The 13,718-nt window shown below is 43.5% G+C and overlaps 1 protein-coding gene and 1 long non-coding RNA gene across 3 annotated transcripts; one reads left to right on the top strand and one right to left on the bottom strand.

Moving 5' to 3' along the window:
• Positions 1 to 4,069: 4,069 nt before the first annotated feature.
• On the top strand, positions 4,070 to 6,960 carry LOC139062451 (spectrin alpha chain, non-erythrocytic 1-like). 2 transcript variants are annotated; one of them, XM_070543315.1, is made up of 7 exons: positions 4,070 to 4,216; positions 5,421 to 5,543; positions 5,614 to 5,831; positions 5,916 to 6,020; positions 6,105 to 6,209; positions 6,285 to 6,317; positions 6,390 to 6,960. In XM_070543315.1, the coding sequence occupies exons 5-7, from the start codon at positions 6,177 to 6,179 to the stop codon at positions 6,729 to 6,731; spliced, it is 408 nt and encodes a 135-aa protein (XP_070399416.1). In that variant the 5' UTR covers positions 4,070 to 4,216; positions 5,421 to 5,543; positions 5,614 to 5,831; positions 5,916 to 6,020; positions 6,105 to 6,176; the 3' UTR covers positions 6,732 to 6,960. The 2 variants fall into 2 exon arrangements, with proteins under 2 accessions (XP_070399416.1, XP_070399417.1); XM_070543316.1 differs by having other exon boundaries at positions 6,390 to 6,622.
• A 1,914-nt stretch (positions 6,961 to 8,874) lies between these two features.
• Positions 8,875 to 10,203, bottom strand: LOC129156200 (uncharacterized). The gene is made up of 3 exons (XR_008560327.2): positions 10,118 to 10,203; positions 9,148 to 9,208; positions 8,875 to 9,060 (listed from the first exon to the last, which is right to left on the bottom strand). It is a non-coding gene; the product is annotated as an uncharacterized lncRNA (long non-coding RNA).
• Between the last annotated feature and the right edge of the window lie 3,515 nt (positions 10,204 to 13,718).

Raw genomic sequence — 13,718 nt, 5'->3', positions numbered from 1 at the left:
GGATCTGGTGTCACTTTAAAGAATTAGTCCAGTTACACATTTGTGGGCTTATAACTTGGCTTCTGAATGTCCTAGAGAGATCAGGTTTGTTTTAGTGTACTCCAATCAACAGCCCCTACAACCACAAAAAGGAATGGAGTCATTAGCACTTATGGTTTGTAAATGGCACCCAGAATTATGTTGCACGAAGCACAATTTCACATCATTCTGGGTCCATTTGTGTGAAAACAAGGTCCAATCAGGCTGAAACGTTACAAGAAGGTAGAATCTATTGAGTTGTAAGTGATCTGAACGTTTCATGATGATAGCACTTTCCTAAGGGGGTCAAACCATGTCCCAAAGGTCACCGGATCTGGTGTCAATTTAAAGTAGTCCAGTTACACATTTGTGGGCTTGTAACTTGGCTTCTGAATGTCCTAGAGAGATCAGGTTTGTTTTAGTGTACTCCAATCAACAGCCCCTACAACCACAAAAAGGAATGGAGTCATTAGCACTTATGGTTTGTAAATGGCACCCAGAATTATGTTGCACGAAGCACAATTTCACTTCATTCTGGGTCCATTTGTGTGAAAACAAGGTCCAATCAGGCTGAAACGCTATAAGAAGGTAGAATCTATTGAGTTGTAAGTGATTTGAACGTTTCAAGATGATCGCACATTCCTATAGGGGGTAAAACCATGTCCCAAAGGTCACCGGGCCTGGTGTCACTTTAAAGAAGTAGTCCAGTTACATCTTTGTGGGCTTATAACTTGGCTTCTGAATGTCCTAGAGAGGTTAGGTTTGTTTTAGTGTACTCCAATCAACAGCCCCTACAACCACAAAAAGGAATGGAGTCATTAGCACTTATGGTTTATAAATGGCACCCAGAATTATGTTGCACGAAGCACAATTTCACATCATTCTGGGTTAATTTGTGTGAAAACAAGGTCCAATCAGGCTGAAACGTTACAAGAAGGTAGAATCTATTGAGTTGTAAGTGATCTGAACGTTTCATGATGATCGCACATTCCTATAGGGGGTCAAACCATGTCCCAAAGGTCACCGGGCCTGGTGTCACTTTAAAGAAGTAGTCCAGTTACACATTTGTGGGCTTATAACTTGGCTTCTGAATGTCCTGGAGAGATCAGGTTTGTTTTAGTGTACTCCAATCAACAGCCCCTACAACCACAAAAAGGAATGGAGTCATTAGCACTTATGGTTTGTAAATGGCACCCAGAATTATGTTGCACGAAGCACAATTTCACATCATTCTGGGGCCATTTGTGTGAAAACAAGGTCCAATCAGGCTGAAACGTTACAAGAAGGTAGAATCTATTGAGTTGTAAGTGATCTGAACGTTTCATGATGATAGCACTTTCCTAAGGGGGTCAAACCATGTCCCAAAGGTCACCGGATCTGGTGTCAATTTAAAGAAGTAGTACAGTTACAAATTGGTGGGCTTATAACTTGGCTTCTGAATGTCCTAGAGAGATCAGGTTTGTTTTAGTGTACTCCAATCAACAGCCCATACAACCACAAAAAGGAATGGAGTCATTAGCACTTGTGGTTTGTAAATGACACCCAGAATTATGTTGCACGAAGCACAATTTCACTTCATTCTGGGTTCATTTGTGTGAAAACAAGGTCCAATCAGGCTGAAACGTTACAAGAAGGTAGAATCTATTGAGTTGTAAGTGATCTGAACGTTTCATGATGATCGCACATTCCTATAGGGGGTCAAACCATGTCCCAAAGGTCACCGGGCCTGGTGTCACTTTAAAGTAGTAGTCCAGTTACACATTTGTGGGCTTATAACTTGGCTTCTGAATATCCTAGAGAGGTCAGGTTTGTTTTAGAGTACTCCAGTTAACAGCCCCCATTACCCCAAAGAGGAATGGAGTCATTAGCACTTATGGTTTTTAAATGGCACCCAGAATTATGTTGCACGAAGCACACTTTCACATCATTCTGGGTTCATTTGTGTGAAAACAAGGTCCAATCAGGCTGAAACGTTACAGGAAGTTAGAATCTATTGAGTTGTAAGTGATCTGAACGTTTCATGATGATAGCACTTTCCTAAGGGGGTCAAACCATGTCCCAAAGGTCACCGGATCTGGTGTCAATTTAAAGAAGTAGTCCAGTTACACATTTGTGGGCTTATAACGTGGCTTCTGAATGTCCTAGAGAGATCAGGTTTGTTTTAGTATACTCCAATTAACAGCCCCTACAACCACAAAAAGGAATGGAGTCATTAGCACTTATGGTTTTTAAATGGCACCCAGAATTATGTTGCATGAAGCACAATTTCACATCATTCTGGGTCCATTTGTGTGAAAACAAGGTCCAATCAGGCTGAAACGTTACAGGAAGTTAGAATCTATTGAGTTGTAAGTGATCTGAACGTTTCATAATGATAGCACTTTCCTAAGGGGATCAAACCATGTCCCAAAGGTCACCGGATCTGGTGTCAATTTAAAGAAGTAGTCCAGTTACACATTTGTGGGCTTATAACTTGGCTTCTGAATGTCCTAGAGAGATCAGGTTTGTTTTAATGTACTCCAATCAACAGCCCCTACAACCACAAAAAGGAATGGAGTCATTAGCATTTATGGTTTGTAAATGGCACCCAAAATTATGTTGCACGAAGCACAATTTCACATCATTCTGGGTTCATTTGTGTGAAAACAAGGTCCAATCAGGCTGAAACGTTACAGGAAGGTAGAATCTATTTAGTTGTAAGTGATCTGAACGTTTCATGATGATAGCGCTTTCCTAAGGGGATCAAACCATGTCCCAAAGGTCACCGGATCTGGTGTCTAAAGAAGTAGTCCAGTTACACATTTGTGGGCTTATAACTTGGCTTCTGAATGTCCTAGAGAGATCAGGTTTGTTTTAGTATACTCCAATCAACAGCCCCTACAACCACAAAAAGGAATGGAGTCATTAGCACTTATGGTTTTTAAATGGCACCCAGAATTATGTTGCACGAAGCACAATTTCACATCATTCTGGGTCCATTTGTGTGAAAACAAGGTCCAATCAGGCTGAAACGTTACAAGAAGGTAGAATCTATTGAGTTGTAAGTGATCTGAACGTTTCATGATGATAGCACTTTCCTAAGGGGGTCAAACCATGTCCCAAAGGTCACCGGATCTGGTGTCAATTTAAAGTAGTCCAGTTACACATTTGTGGGCTTATAACTTGGCTTCTGAATGTCCTAGAGAGATCAGGTTTGTTTTAGTGTACTCCAATCAACAGCCCCTACAACCACAAAAAGGAATGGAGTCATTAGCACTTATGGTTTGTAAATGGCACCCAGAATTATCTTGCACGAAGCACAATTTCACTTCATTCTGGGTCCATTTGTGTGAAAACAAGGTCCAATCAGGCTGAAACGCTATAAGAAGGTAGAATCTATTGAGTTGTAAGTAATTTGAACGTTTCAAGATGATCGCACATTCCTATAGGGGGTAAAACCATGTCCCAAAGGTCACCGGGCCTGGTGTCACTTTAAAGAAGTAGTCCAGTTACATCTTTGTGGGCTTATAACTTGGCTTCTGAATGTCCTAGAGAGGTTAGGTTTGTTTTAGTGTACTCCAATCAACAGCCCCTACAACCACAAAAAGGAATGGAGTCATTAGCACTTATGGTTTGTAAATGGCACCCAGAATTATGTTGCACGAAGCACAATTTCACATCATTCTGGGTTAATTTCAAGCCCCCACAATGCCGCTCAGAAAATGGTCCCAACCCGGAAGTAAGAAAAATTGCAGTTCCACCCTCATCCGCTGGGGGCTGGTACCAGAAGCGAGCAAATCCTCATTGACTCCCATGTTAAAAATGCCATTTTCACAGCAGAAATAAACATGTTTACAGCCTGGTTCAAAAAATGTTTTTTTGTCTAAATTATCTAGTTTATACTCATGACAACTCTGAGGGGGGTGAATTTTTTTCTCACTCTTCTGTTTAAGTGTATTGAAAGCCTAAAATTCTGTATAATTAATGAGCATCCGACACACGTGACCGCCGCCTCAGACCCACGTGACCACAGAGCTAGCTCCGTGGAAAGGCCTCAGTACAGCCTCGGTCTCTCCTGGAAACTGTGTCGGGATTTTGAGTCTCTGTGCTTGTGAATTCTGTTTTGGATAATATTGGTGCAATTGTTGGACAAAATGACTTGCAGTGGTATTAATTGCACTAATAGAGCGTCCAAGGAGTCTCCACTTCATTTTTTTCGGTAAGTTAAAATCTATATTTGTATTTTATGTCACTGCTGCCTTTAAACTAGCTGAGTTTACCGAAGTAGCTAGCTAACTATCAGTTTAACATGTAGCATGTACTGTTTAACCATGAAATTTAAATGTAAAATACGGTAAAATAATTAATAGGGCATATTTAAATGGGTAATAGGGTAAAACCCAGTGCATTTAAGATAAAAATGGGTTGAAATATGACGGGGCGCGCCGCTTGGGGGGACACTTCTGTGCTCTATTCTTTCATCCGGTAATCCCCAGCGGTCAGGCCGGGCAGGCTGATCGATGCGGCGCCTCGCTGCTGCGGGCTGACTGCTCGTGGAACTCGGAGACAGATCTGACCGGAGAAATACTGCAGCTCGTTGAGAAGTCTATAGGGCATACAGCGTTTCCCTTAAATCCCACTGCCACGCCGACAAGATCCCAAGTTTCTTTGTTTTTGTTGGCGCTGTTTACCGAAGAAGCAGCGGGAATACCAGCAACTTTCATCAGACTCGTAAAGTTAGTTTTTGCAGGGGACCCCCTGTATTTTACTGCTCCCTCCTGCAGTCTTCCCCTATTAAAATTTAAAATGTGTAACTTCATGTATTGGGATGAATGACTAATATTCATGTTAACTAAAACGTTAGGTATTTAGGGGGAAAAAACAAAATAATAAACATTATACAGATGTCAAATAAATCAAACTGTAATTAAACTATATATTTTCAAAGTCTAGATTCTGGATAAAATCCAACAACATATGCTTTATAAATAAACACTACGCATGGCTTTTACACACACACACACACACACACACACACACGTTACATTGTGATTTCTTAGTAAATATTCTATTTGGCGAGAGATAAACTTTATTGTATTTATCCTAGTGAATCTATAATTAAACGGGTAAACTAGCAGTAGTACATCCAACATCAAAGAAAGTAAAATGTTATTATCAGGAGAGGGAGAATGATTAAGTGGTTAGCAGCAGTGTGCTAGACGATGGCCCCCTCCATGAGGCCACCACAGCTCAGCAAAGCATCATTGTTGCTTCTTCTGGGGAGAAAAACACAGAAAAAATAAAGTTAACAGCTGAAATAGCAGGAAATAATACAGTTAAAGAGCAGATAGTAGAAGAAAGAAACCCCTAGGTTAAACTGGTCTGTCTACTGCATAATGCTGAACTCTAACATGTGTCCTCAGGGAAGGACCTGATTGGTGTCCAGAACCTGCTGAAGAAGCACGAGGCTCTGCAGGCTGAGATCACAGGTCATGAACCTCGCATCAAGGCTGTCACCCAGAAAGGAGAGACCATAATGGAGGAAGGTAGAGCAGGTCTGGTCCTGACATGTTTCTGAGGTGTCTGCAGGTTCTGGCTCACTTTGTTTGGGTCCAGGTCACTTCGCTGGTTCAGAACCCTCGGCCCGTCAGAACATTCTTATCCACCACGTTCTAACACCAGACCTGTTAACCCGACAGCAACAAGTGGCTCCAACTGACGATGAGACCGGGAAGGAGCTGGTTCTGGCTCTGTACGACTACCAGGAGAAGAGTCCTGGAGAGGTCACCATGAAGAAGGGCGACATCCTCACGCTGCTCAACAGCACCAACAAGGTTCGTGTGCCCTTCACAGCCGAGGAACGACCTCCAGCTCAGAGCGAACATCTCCACACCTGCTTTGTGTTTGTGTGACTTTAGGTTGTTTTACTTGAACTCGCGTCTTTAGCTGAATGAGGATGGAGAGACGGGTCGGACCTGGAGCAGGTCGAGGTCTTGCAGAAGAAGTTTGACGACTTCCAGAAGGTCGGACTTTTCCTCCTCTCTGTCTTCCAGCAGCAGCTGTCAGATCAGCTCAGGTGATAATCAGCAGGTGCTTTTGTCCTGCAGGACCTGAAGGCCAACGAGTCCCGCCTGAGGGACATCAACAAGGTGGCATCTGAACTGGAGTCAGAAGGTCTGATGGCTGAGGAGGCTCCTATGGTTCAGGCTCAGGTGAGCGTCACCTGTCTGCAGCAGCTGGTCCCTCTCACTTCCTGGTTTGTTAACTCTGCTCGTCTCTGTTTGTAGCAACAAGAACATCTGGGTTCTGCTCCTGGAAAGGTGCGTGTTGTCCTCCGCCTCCACCAGAACCAGACGTGGTGTTTTTGTTACCACTCATTTGTTTGTTTACAGGATGAAGCCGACTCTAACCCCGGCTTTCCACAGGAGTCGTCAGCAGCACGTTTACTGCAGCAGCACGTCATAGCTGCTGATAGGAACCGCTGTGGTCAACAGAACCTTTTCCACCGGAGCCGTCAGCAGCGCGAGTCGGCCACGTCTCAGGAGCAGCATGTCGCGGCCTTTACGCGCCGGTTCTATTTTCTACGCGCGACGCCTCTGAAACGGGTCAAGTTCGACATTTTTGGGGAAGGAAAGACAGGAAATCGGACGCGGAAATTGAGAGAAGCTACCGAGATTTTCAGAATAAAGAACGTACTGCCTTCCGGTTGCTTTACTTTTAAAAAAGGTTACTAACTGAGCGGCCCCGTGAGAAGTTATCACCTAGCTAGCGGTCTCCTTTGTTTTTCAGGTCCGTATTGGCGATTATAAAACGGACAGAACATAAAACACAAACCATGTTGTAGTTTTCTCCTGCTTGTTGTTGTGTTTACTGACGAAGTCACTCGAGTGACTTCGTGCTCGGTCGGTGACAGCTGCTCCCCTGCTGCTTCGCGTCTCGTGGGAAGGGCCAAGCAGCAGCTTACGCGAGCAAGACGTGCTGCTGCAGTAACGTGCTGCTGACGGCTCCCGTGGAAACCCGGGGTAACACGGCGTCACCCTAGAAGGTGAGTTCATTCAGCTGATCAGAGGTCACCTCTGATGGCCGCAGTCACGGCCGACCGTGCTGACATCACACAGGAATTCAGGTGACCCGGCAGGCACCAGGTGCTGGTGAAAGTGGGGACATGTCAGCTGGTTGCCATGGCTACAGTTATCTTTATGCATCTGTATGACTGCTGACTGGTGTGTGTTTCCTGTGACCTTTGACCTCAGACCGTACGGTTGGGCGTTCAGACGACGGCTAACTTTAATTCCATCAAGGTAAGAGGAAGCTCTTCCCTTCCTGTCTGAGCGATCCGTCTCCAGGTTTCCTCGTCCGGCGTCCAGCCCGCTGGCGTCTACCTTCATCTCACTGGGTTTGGTTTCTCTCCAGGAGCTGAACAACCGCTGGCGCTCGCTGCAACATGCTGGGCAGCGCCCATGAGGTGTAGCGCTTCCACAGGTACCCCGCACACTTATGCGCCGCTTACGGGTCAGTAGAGTTTGGACCCACACTCAGACGGAGTTCTGATGTCTTCTCAGAGACGCTGATGAGACCAAAGAGTGGATCGAGGAGAAGAACCAGGCCCTGAACACAGACAACTACGGCCACCACCTGGCCAGCGTTCAGGCTCTGCAGCGTGAACATGAAGGCTTTGAGCGTGACCTGGCAGCTCTGGGTGATAAGGTCCGCATTCCTGATCGGTACCAGGACCCGAGTTGTCTCTGGAGACACGTTCTTCATGGTTCTGGTGACTCCACCCCAGCCGTTCCTGATCAGCGATCAGCGGGGTGCTTTCCTATTTAAGGTGGATGGAGGACACAATTTGACGCCAGAAGATTGCCTCAGTTTTGGTAGTAACCAGCCACTCGTGTTACCTCTAGTGTTCCTAGGATTAATGTTATTTCGTAGTGTTTTTGCTCTTATATTGGATTTACCATTCTTCAGGATTCCTGTCGACCTCATTGGATACTGACCTCTACTCCAGGATTTGGATATTCAACACACGGACCTTATCACCACCCTCCATAACCCACCTCTCATCTCACCCAGTGCCCCATCCACCAGGACGCCCCGCTTCTCTCCACCTCTGCTCCCTCTCCTGCGCTTCCCCCGGCTCTCTACCTCTCCCTCCTCCAGCCAACACATACACCCACCACAGTAAGTCTGCTGAACACCTCTGCCTGCATACAATGGATTTTGAAACCAGAACCTAAGCTCACCTGTGTTCTCCCTCCTCCAGATGCTGAGCTGTTGTTGCAGTTCCAACCACAGACTTATCTGTGCACCTTAAGTTCCTCCTTATAAATAAATCATTTTTTCCATCAGTTTTTGGTCAGTGTTGTATTCTGCATGTCTTGGGTTAAGTACCTTCCTCCAAACATGACACTCCTCCTCAAAGAGCAAATCTGTTCAGCACATTCTGACAGACAGACCACCATTCTTCTGTCATGATGCTGTACAGGACATTTTTAGAGTTTTTCTTTTTAAAGATAAATAGGATTACATTTAAATAGCAATACTTTCACATTATCATTTTCCCACACTTCTGTATAACTGTATTTTGTTGTTTTTCAATAAAGAATGACAAACTATTTAAGTTTGGTTTTTGTTGCACACAAATATATATCTGTAAAAAATATCTACAAAGCTAATGTTTACATAACAAGTATGATTGGGTTTTGCAATACGGCACTCAAGTTTATTTTAGTAAGATTTTTAAACCAAGTAAAGTTAGTTAAGAACACATTTCTATTGTCTGCTAAGAAACTGTTGGGATTTAAAATGGGCCTGTTGTACAAATAACTTGTAAATGATTATTCCTCACTTTTGTCTTAACCAAAGAAATTCCAGTAATTGAGCAAAAACATTTATTTTTAACACTACAGTTTATAAAACAGGGCGCAAAGTGTCGGCACATGTATGTATGTCGATGGTCCGCCCCAACCGAACCAGGAGACACAGACGTCAGGGAGGCCAAGGTTGTCTCTGCAGCTCTCTGGGCACCACGCCTCACTCAGCTGTCTCCAATGATCCAAATGGCTATGGAGAAAAAAATAACAGGTTTGTCATAATTGTTTAAAGTACAAAACCATACATGAAGTGGTGAGACAGGTATGTGGAACTTACACTTGCTTTGTGTAGCTGATGTTGGAGACACACAGGCTGCCATGGTGACATTTAAACAGATCTAACAAAAAAATAAAAATGAAAATTAAAAACTCCCAGACCTCATGTCATATTTACTAATCAGCTATGGCTGATTTATTGTTTGGATCACAGTGAGTTACACTAATTCTAATATGTTTTTATTTCTATTATACATACATACTTTTTAACTGTTATTTTCACGACTGTTATCAGGCTCTCTTGTTCTGGTTCTGATGATAATTCCGTGTCTTCCAGTAAGTTATCTTGTGCTTACTTCATCTGTAGAATGTCTCTTTACTTTTGGTAAATTGTACTGAGTCCAGAATAAAGACTAGTTGGCTGTACAAGATACAAACAAGTATCACATTTTGGAAATATATGAAATGTATTTACGCTGCTAATTTAGCTCGAATACTAATAACTGCAATATTTTCCGGACTATAACTCGCACTTTTTTACATATTCTGGCTGGTCCTGCTACTTATACTCCGGAGCGACTTATATAACAAAATATGTAGGCTACACCGCGCTGCTGCGGGCCGACTCCGACCCACACAAGAATGAGTTCCCCTGTCCCGCTGGGAGGGTTTCAAACACCGCCAGCATCTGTTAGAGCCTGTGGCGGGGTGCTGAGGGCCGGCTCCAGCCCAGGAATGAGCTGTCCTCGCCGGCCGGGAGGGTTTGAAACACCGCCATCCTCTCCTCTGCTGGCTGTTGTTCATTCTGTTATGGTTACCGGTGCTTGTGTTGCTATGTGAAACGCTTGGTCTCAGATTTTGTAAGAAAGATAATAAAATGTCCCCCCAAAATACGACTTAAATATATTTTCTCTTATTAATGATACATTTAATGGCTGGTGCGACTCAGGAGTGATAGCGCCGAAAAAAACTGTACTGAAAACTTGCTCAAAGCAAAATGTTTTCATTACGGAAATAAATTATAAACTTACCGATTTAAAACTTTTTTAATACAGGTACTTCTCACGAACAGGCGCAGAAAACCTCCACCTAAACTCCGTGTAAGGTTCAGGTCGATGGGTGTTCCAGTTAGCTCCGGTTGGGTTGAAGCTAGGTGGCTACATCCGTTAGCTCGGCTCCCACCTCCGCTTTAGCTTTGGGTTAGCCAGGGTTAGCTTCAGGTTAGCTCGTAGCTAGTTCGCCTGGGTGTCGTCACTCGAGCCCAGCCTTACAGCCACACCCTCAGCGCCTCCTCTCTTCCCTTTTATGGAATTGTCTGGGCTGGACGGAACCTGTGACACGGTCAAAATGGCGGTGGTGGCCACCTCCCATTATAGACAACAAACGTGTTATTGAAGCCAATGGAATCCGTTTGTCCAGTATATGTACAGTCTATGGTTAATTTGTGTGAAAACAAGGTCCAATCAGGCTGAAACGTTACAAGAAGGTAGAATCTATTGAGTTGTAAGTGATCTGAACGTTTCATGATGATCGCACATTCCTATAGGGGGTCAAACCATGTCCCAAAGGTCACCGGGCCTGGTGTCACTTTAAAGAAGTAGTCCAGTTACACATTTGTGGGCTTATAACTTGGCTTCTGAATGTCCTGGAGAGATCAGGTTTGTTTTAGTGTACTCCAATCAACAGCCCCTACAACCACAAAAAGGAATGGAGTCATTAGCACTTATGGTTTGTAAATGGCACCCAGAATTATGTTGCACGAAGCACAATTTCACATCATTCTGGGTCCATTTGTGTGAAAACAAGGTCCAATCAGGCTGAAACGTTACAAGAAGGTAGAATCTATTGAGTTGTAAGTGATCTGAACGTTTCATGATGATAGCACTTTCCTAAGGGGGTCAAACCATGTCCCAAAGGTCACCGGATCTGGTGTCAATTTAAAGAAGTAGTACAGTTACAAATTGGTGGGCTTATAACTTGGCTTCTGAATGTCCTAGAGAGATCAGGTTTGTTTTAGTGTACTCCAATCAACAGCCCATACAACCACAAAAAGGAATGGAGTCATTAGCACTTGTGGTTTGTAAATGGCACCCAGAATTATGTTGCACGAAGCACAATTTCACTTCATTCTGGGTTCATTTGTGTGAAAACAAGGTCCAATCAGGCTGAAACGTTACAAGAAGGTAGAATCTATTGAGTTGTAAGTGATCTGAACGTTTCATGATGATCGCACATTCCTATAGGGGGTCAAACCATGTCCCAAAGGTCACCGGGCCTGGTGTCACTTTAAAGAAGTAGTCCAGTTACACATTTGTGGGCTTATAACTTGGCTTCTGAATATCCTAGAGAGGTCAGGTTTGTTTTAGAGTACTCCAGTTAACAGCCCCCATTACCCCAAAGAGGAATGGAGTCATTAGCACTTATGGTTTTTAAATGGCACCCAGAATTATGTTGCACGAAGCACACTTTCACATCATTCTGGGTTCATTTGTGTGAAAACAAGGTCCAATCAGGCTGAAACGTTACAGGAAGTTAGAATCTATTGAGTTGTAAGTGATCTGAACGTTTCATGATGATAGCACTTTCCTAAGGGGGTCAAACCATGTCCCAAAGGTCACCGGATCTGGTGTCAATTTAAAGAAGTAGTCCAGTAACACATTTGTGGGCTTATAACGTGGCTTCTGAATGTCCTAGAGAGATCAGGTTTTTTTTAGTATACTCCAATTAACAGCCCCTACAACCACAAAAAGGAATGGAGTCATTAGCACTTATGGTTTTTAAATGGCACCCAGAATTATGTTGCACGAAGCACAATTTCACATGATTCTTGGTCCATTTGTGTGAAAACAAGGTCCAATCAGGCTGAAACGTTACAGCAAGTTAGAATCTATGGAGTTGTAAGTGATCTGAACGTTTCATGATGATAGCACTTTCCTAAGGGGATCAAACCATGTCCCAAAGGTCACCGGATCTGGTGTCAATTTAAAGAAGTAGTCCAGTTACACATTTGTGGGCTTATAACTTGGCTTCTGAATGTCCTAGAGAGATCAGGTTTGTTTTAATGTACTCCAATCAACAGCCCCTACAACCACAAAAAGGAATGGAGTCATTAGCATTTATGGTTTGTAAATGGCACCCAGAATTATGTTGCACGAAGCACAATTTCACATCATTCTGGGTTCATTTGTGTGAAAACAAGGTCCAATCAGGCTGAAACGTTACAGGAAGGTAGAATCTATTTAGTTGTAAGTGATCTGAACGTTTCATGATGATAGCGCTTTCCTAAGGGGATCAAACCATGTCCCAAAGGTCACCGGATCTGGTGTCAATTTAAAGAAGTAGTCCAGTTACACATTTGTGGGCTTATAACTTGGCTTCTGAATGTCCTAGAGAGATCAGGTTTGTTTTAGTGTACTCCAATCAACAGCCCCTACAACCACAAAAGGAATGGAGTCATTAGCCTTATGGTTTATAAATGGCACCCAGAATTATGTTGCACGAAGCACAATTTCACATCATTCTGGGTCCATTTGTGTGAAAACAAGGTCCAATCAGGCTGAAACATTACAAGAAGGTAGAATCTATTGAGTTGTAAGTGATCTGAACGTTTCATGATGATCTCACATTCCCATAGGGGGTCAAACCATGTCCCAAAGGTCACCGGATCTGGTGTCAATTTAAAGAAGTAGTCCAGTTACACATGTGTGGGCTTAAAACTTGGCTTCTGAATGTCCTAGAGCGATCAGGTTTGCTTTAGTGTACTCCAATCAACAGCCCCTACAACCACAAAAAGGAATGGAGACATTAGCACTTATGGTTTTTTAAATGGCACCCAGAATTATGTTGCACGAAGCACAATTTCACATCATTCTGGGTTCATTTGTGTGAAAACAAGGTCCAATCAGGCTGAAACGTTACAGGAAGGTAGAATCTACTGAGTTGTAAGTGATCTGAACGTTTCATGATGATAGCACTTTCCTAAGGGGGTCAAACCATGTCCCAAAGATCACCGGATCTGGTGTCAATTTAAAGAAGTAGTCCAGTTACACATTTGTGGGCTTATAACTTGGCTTCTGAATGTCCTAGAGAGATCAGGTTTGTTTTAGTGTACTCCAATCAACAGCCCCTACAACCACAAAAAGGAATGGAGTCATTAGCACTTATGGTTTGTAAATGGCACCCAGAATTATGTTGCACGAAGCACAATTTCACATCATTCTGGGTCCATTTGTGTGAAAACAAGGTCCAAACAGGCTGAAACGTTACAGGAAGGTAGAATCTACTGAGTTGTAAGTGATCTGAACGTTTCATGATGATCGCACATTCCTATAGGGGGTCAAACCATGTCCCAAAGGTCACCGGGCCTGGTGTCACTTTAAAGAAGTAGTCCAGTTACACATTTGTGGGCTTATAACCTGGCTTCTGAATGTCCTGGAGAGATCAGGTTTGTTTTAGTGTACTCCAATCAACAGCCCCTATAACAACAAAAAGGAATGGAGTCATTAGCACTTATGGTTTGTAAATGGCACCCAGAATTATGTTGCACGAAGCACAATTTCACATCATTCTGGGTCCATTTGTGTGAAAACAAGGTCCAATCAGGCTGAAACGTTACAAGAAGGTAGAATCTAT

Source organism: Nothobranchius furzeri, chromosome 13, assembly GCF_043380555.1.
Source record: "Nothobranchius furzeri strain GRZ-AD chromosome 13, NfurGRZ-RIMD1, whole genome shotgun sequence".
NCBI classification, from domain to species: Eukaryota; Metazoa; Chordata; class Actinopteri; order Cyprinodontiformes; family Nothobranchiidae; genus Nothobranchius; species Nothobranchius furzeri.
This window is presented reverse-complemented; position numbering and strand designations above follow the sequence as displayed.

Coding starts and splice junctions, on each gene's coding strand:
- LOC139062451 (XM_070543315.1), top strand. CDS start 6,177: ATGGCTGAGGAGGCTCCTATGGTTCAGGCTCAG. Junction 6,210..6,284: donor CTCCTATGGTTCAGGCTCAG/GTGAGCGTCACC, acceptor CTCTGTTTGTAG/CAACAAGAACATCTGGGTTC. Junction 6,318..6,389: donor TGGGTTCTGCTCCTGGAAAG/GTGCGTGTTGTC, acceptor GTTTGTTTACAG/GATGAAGCCGACTCTAACCC.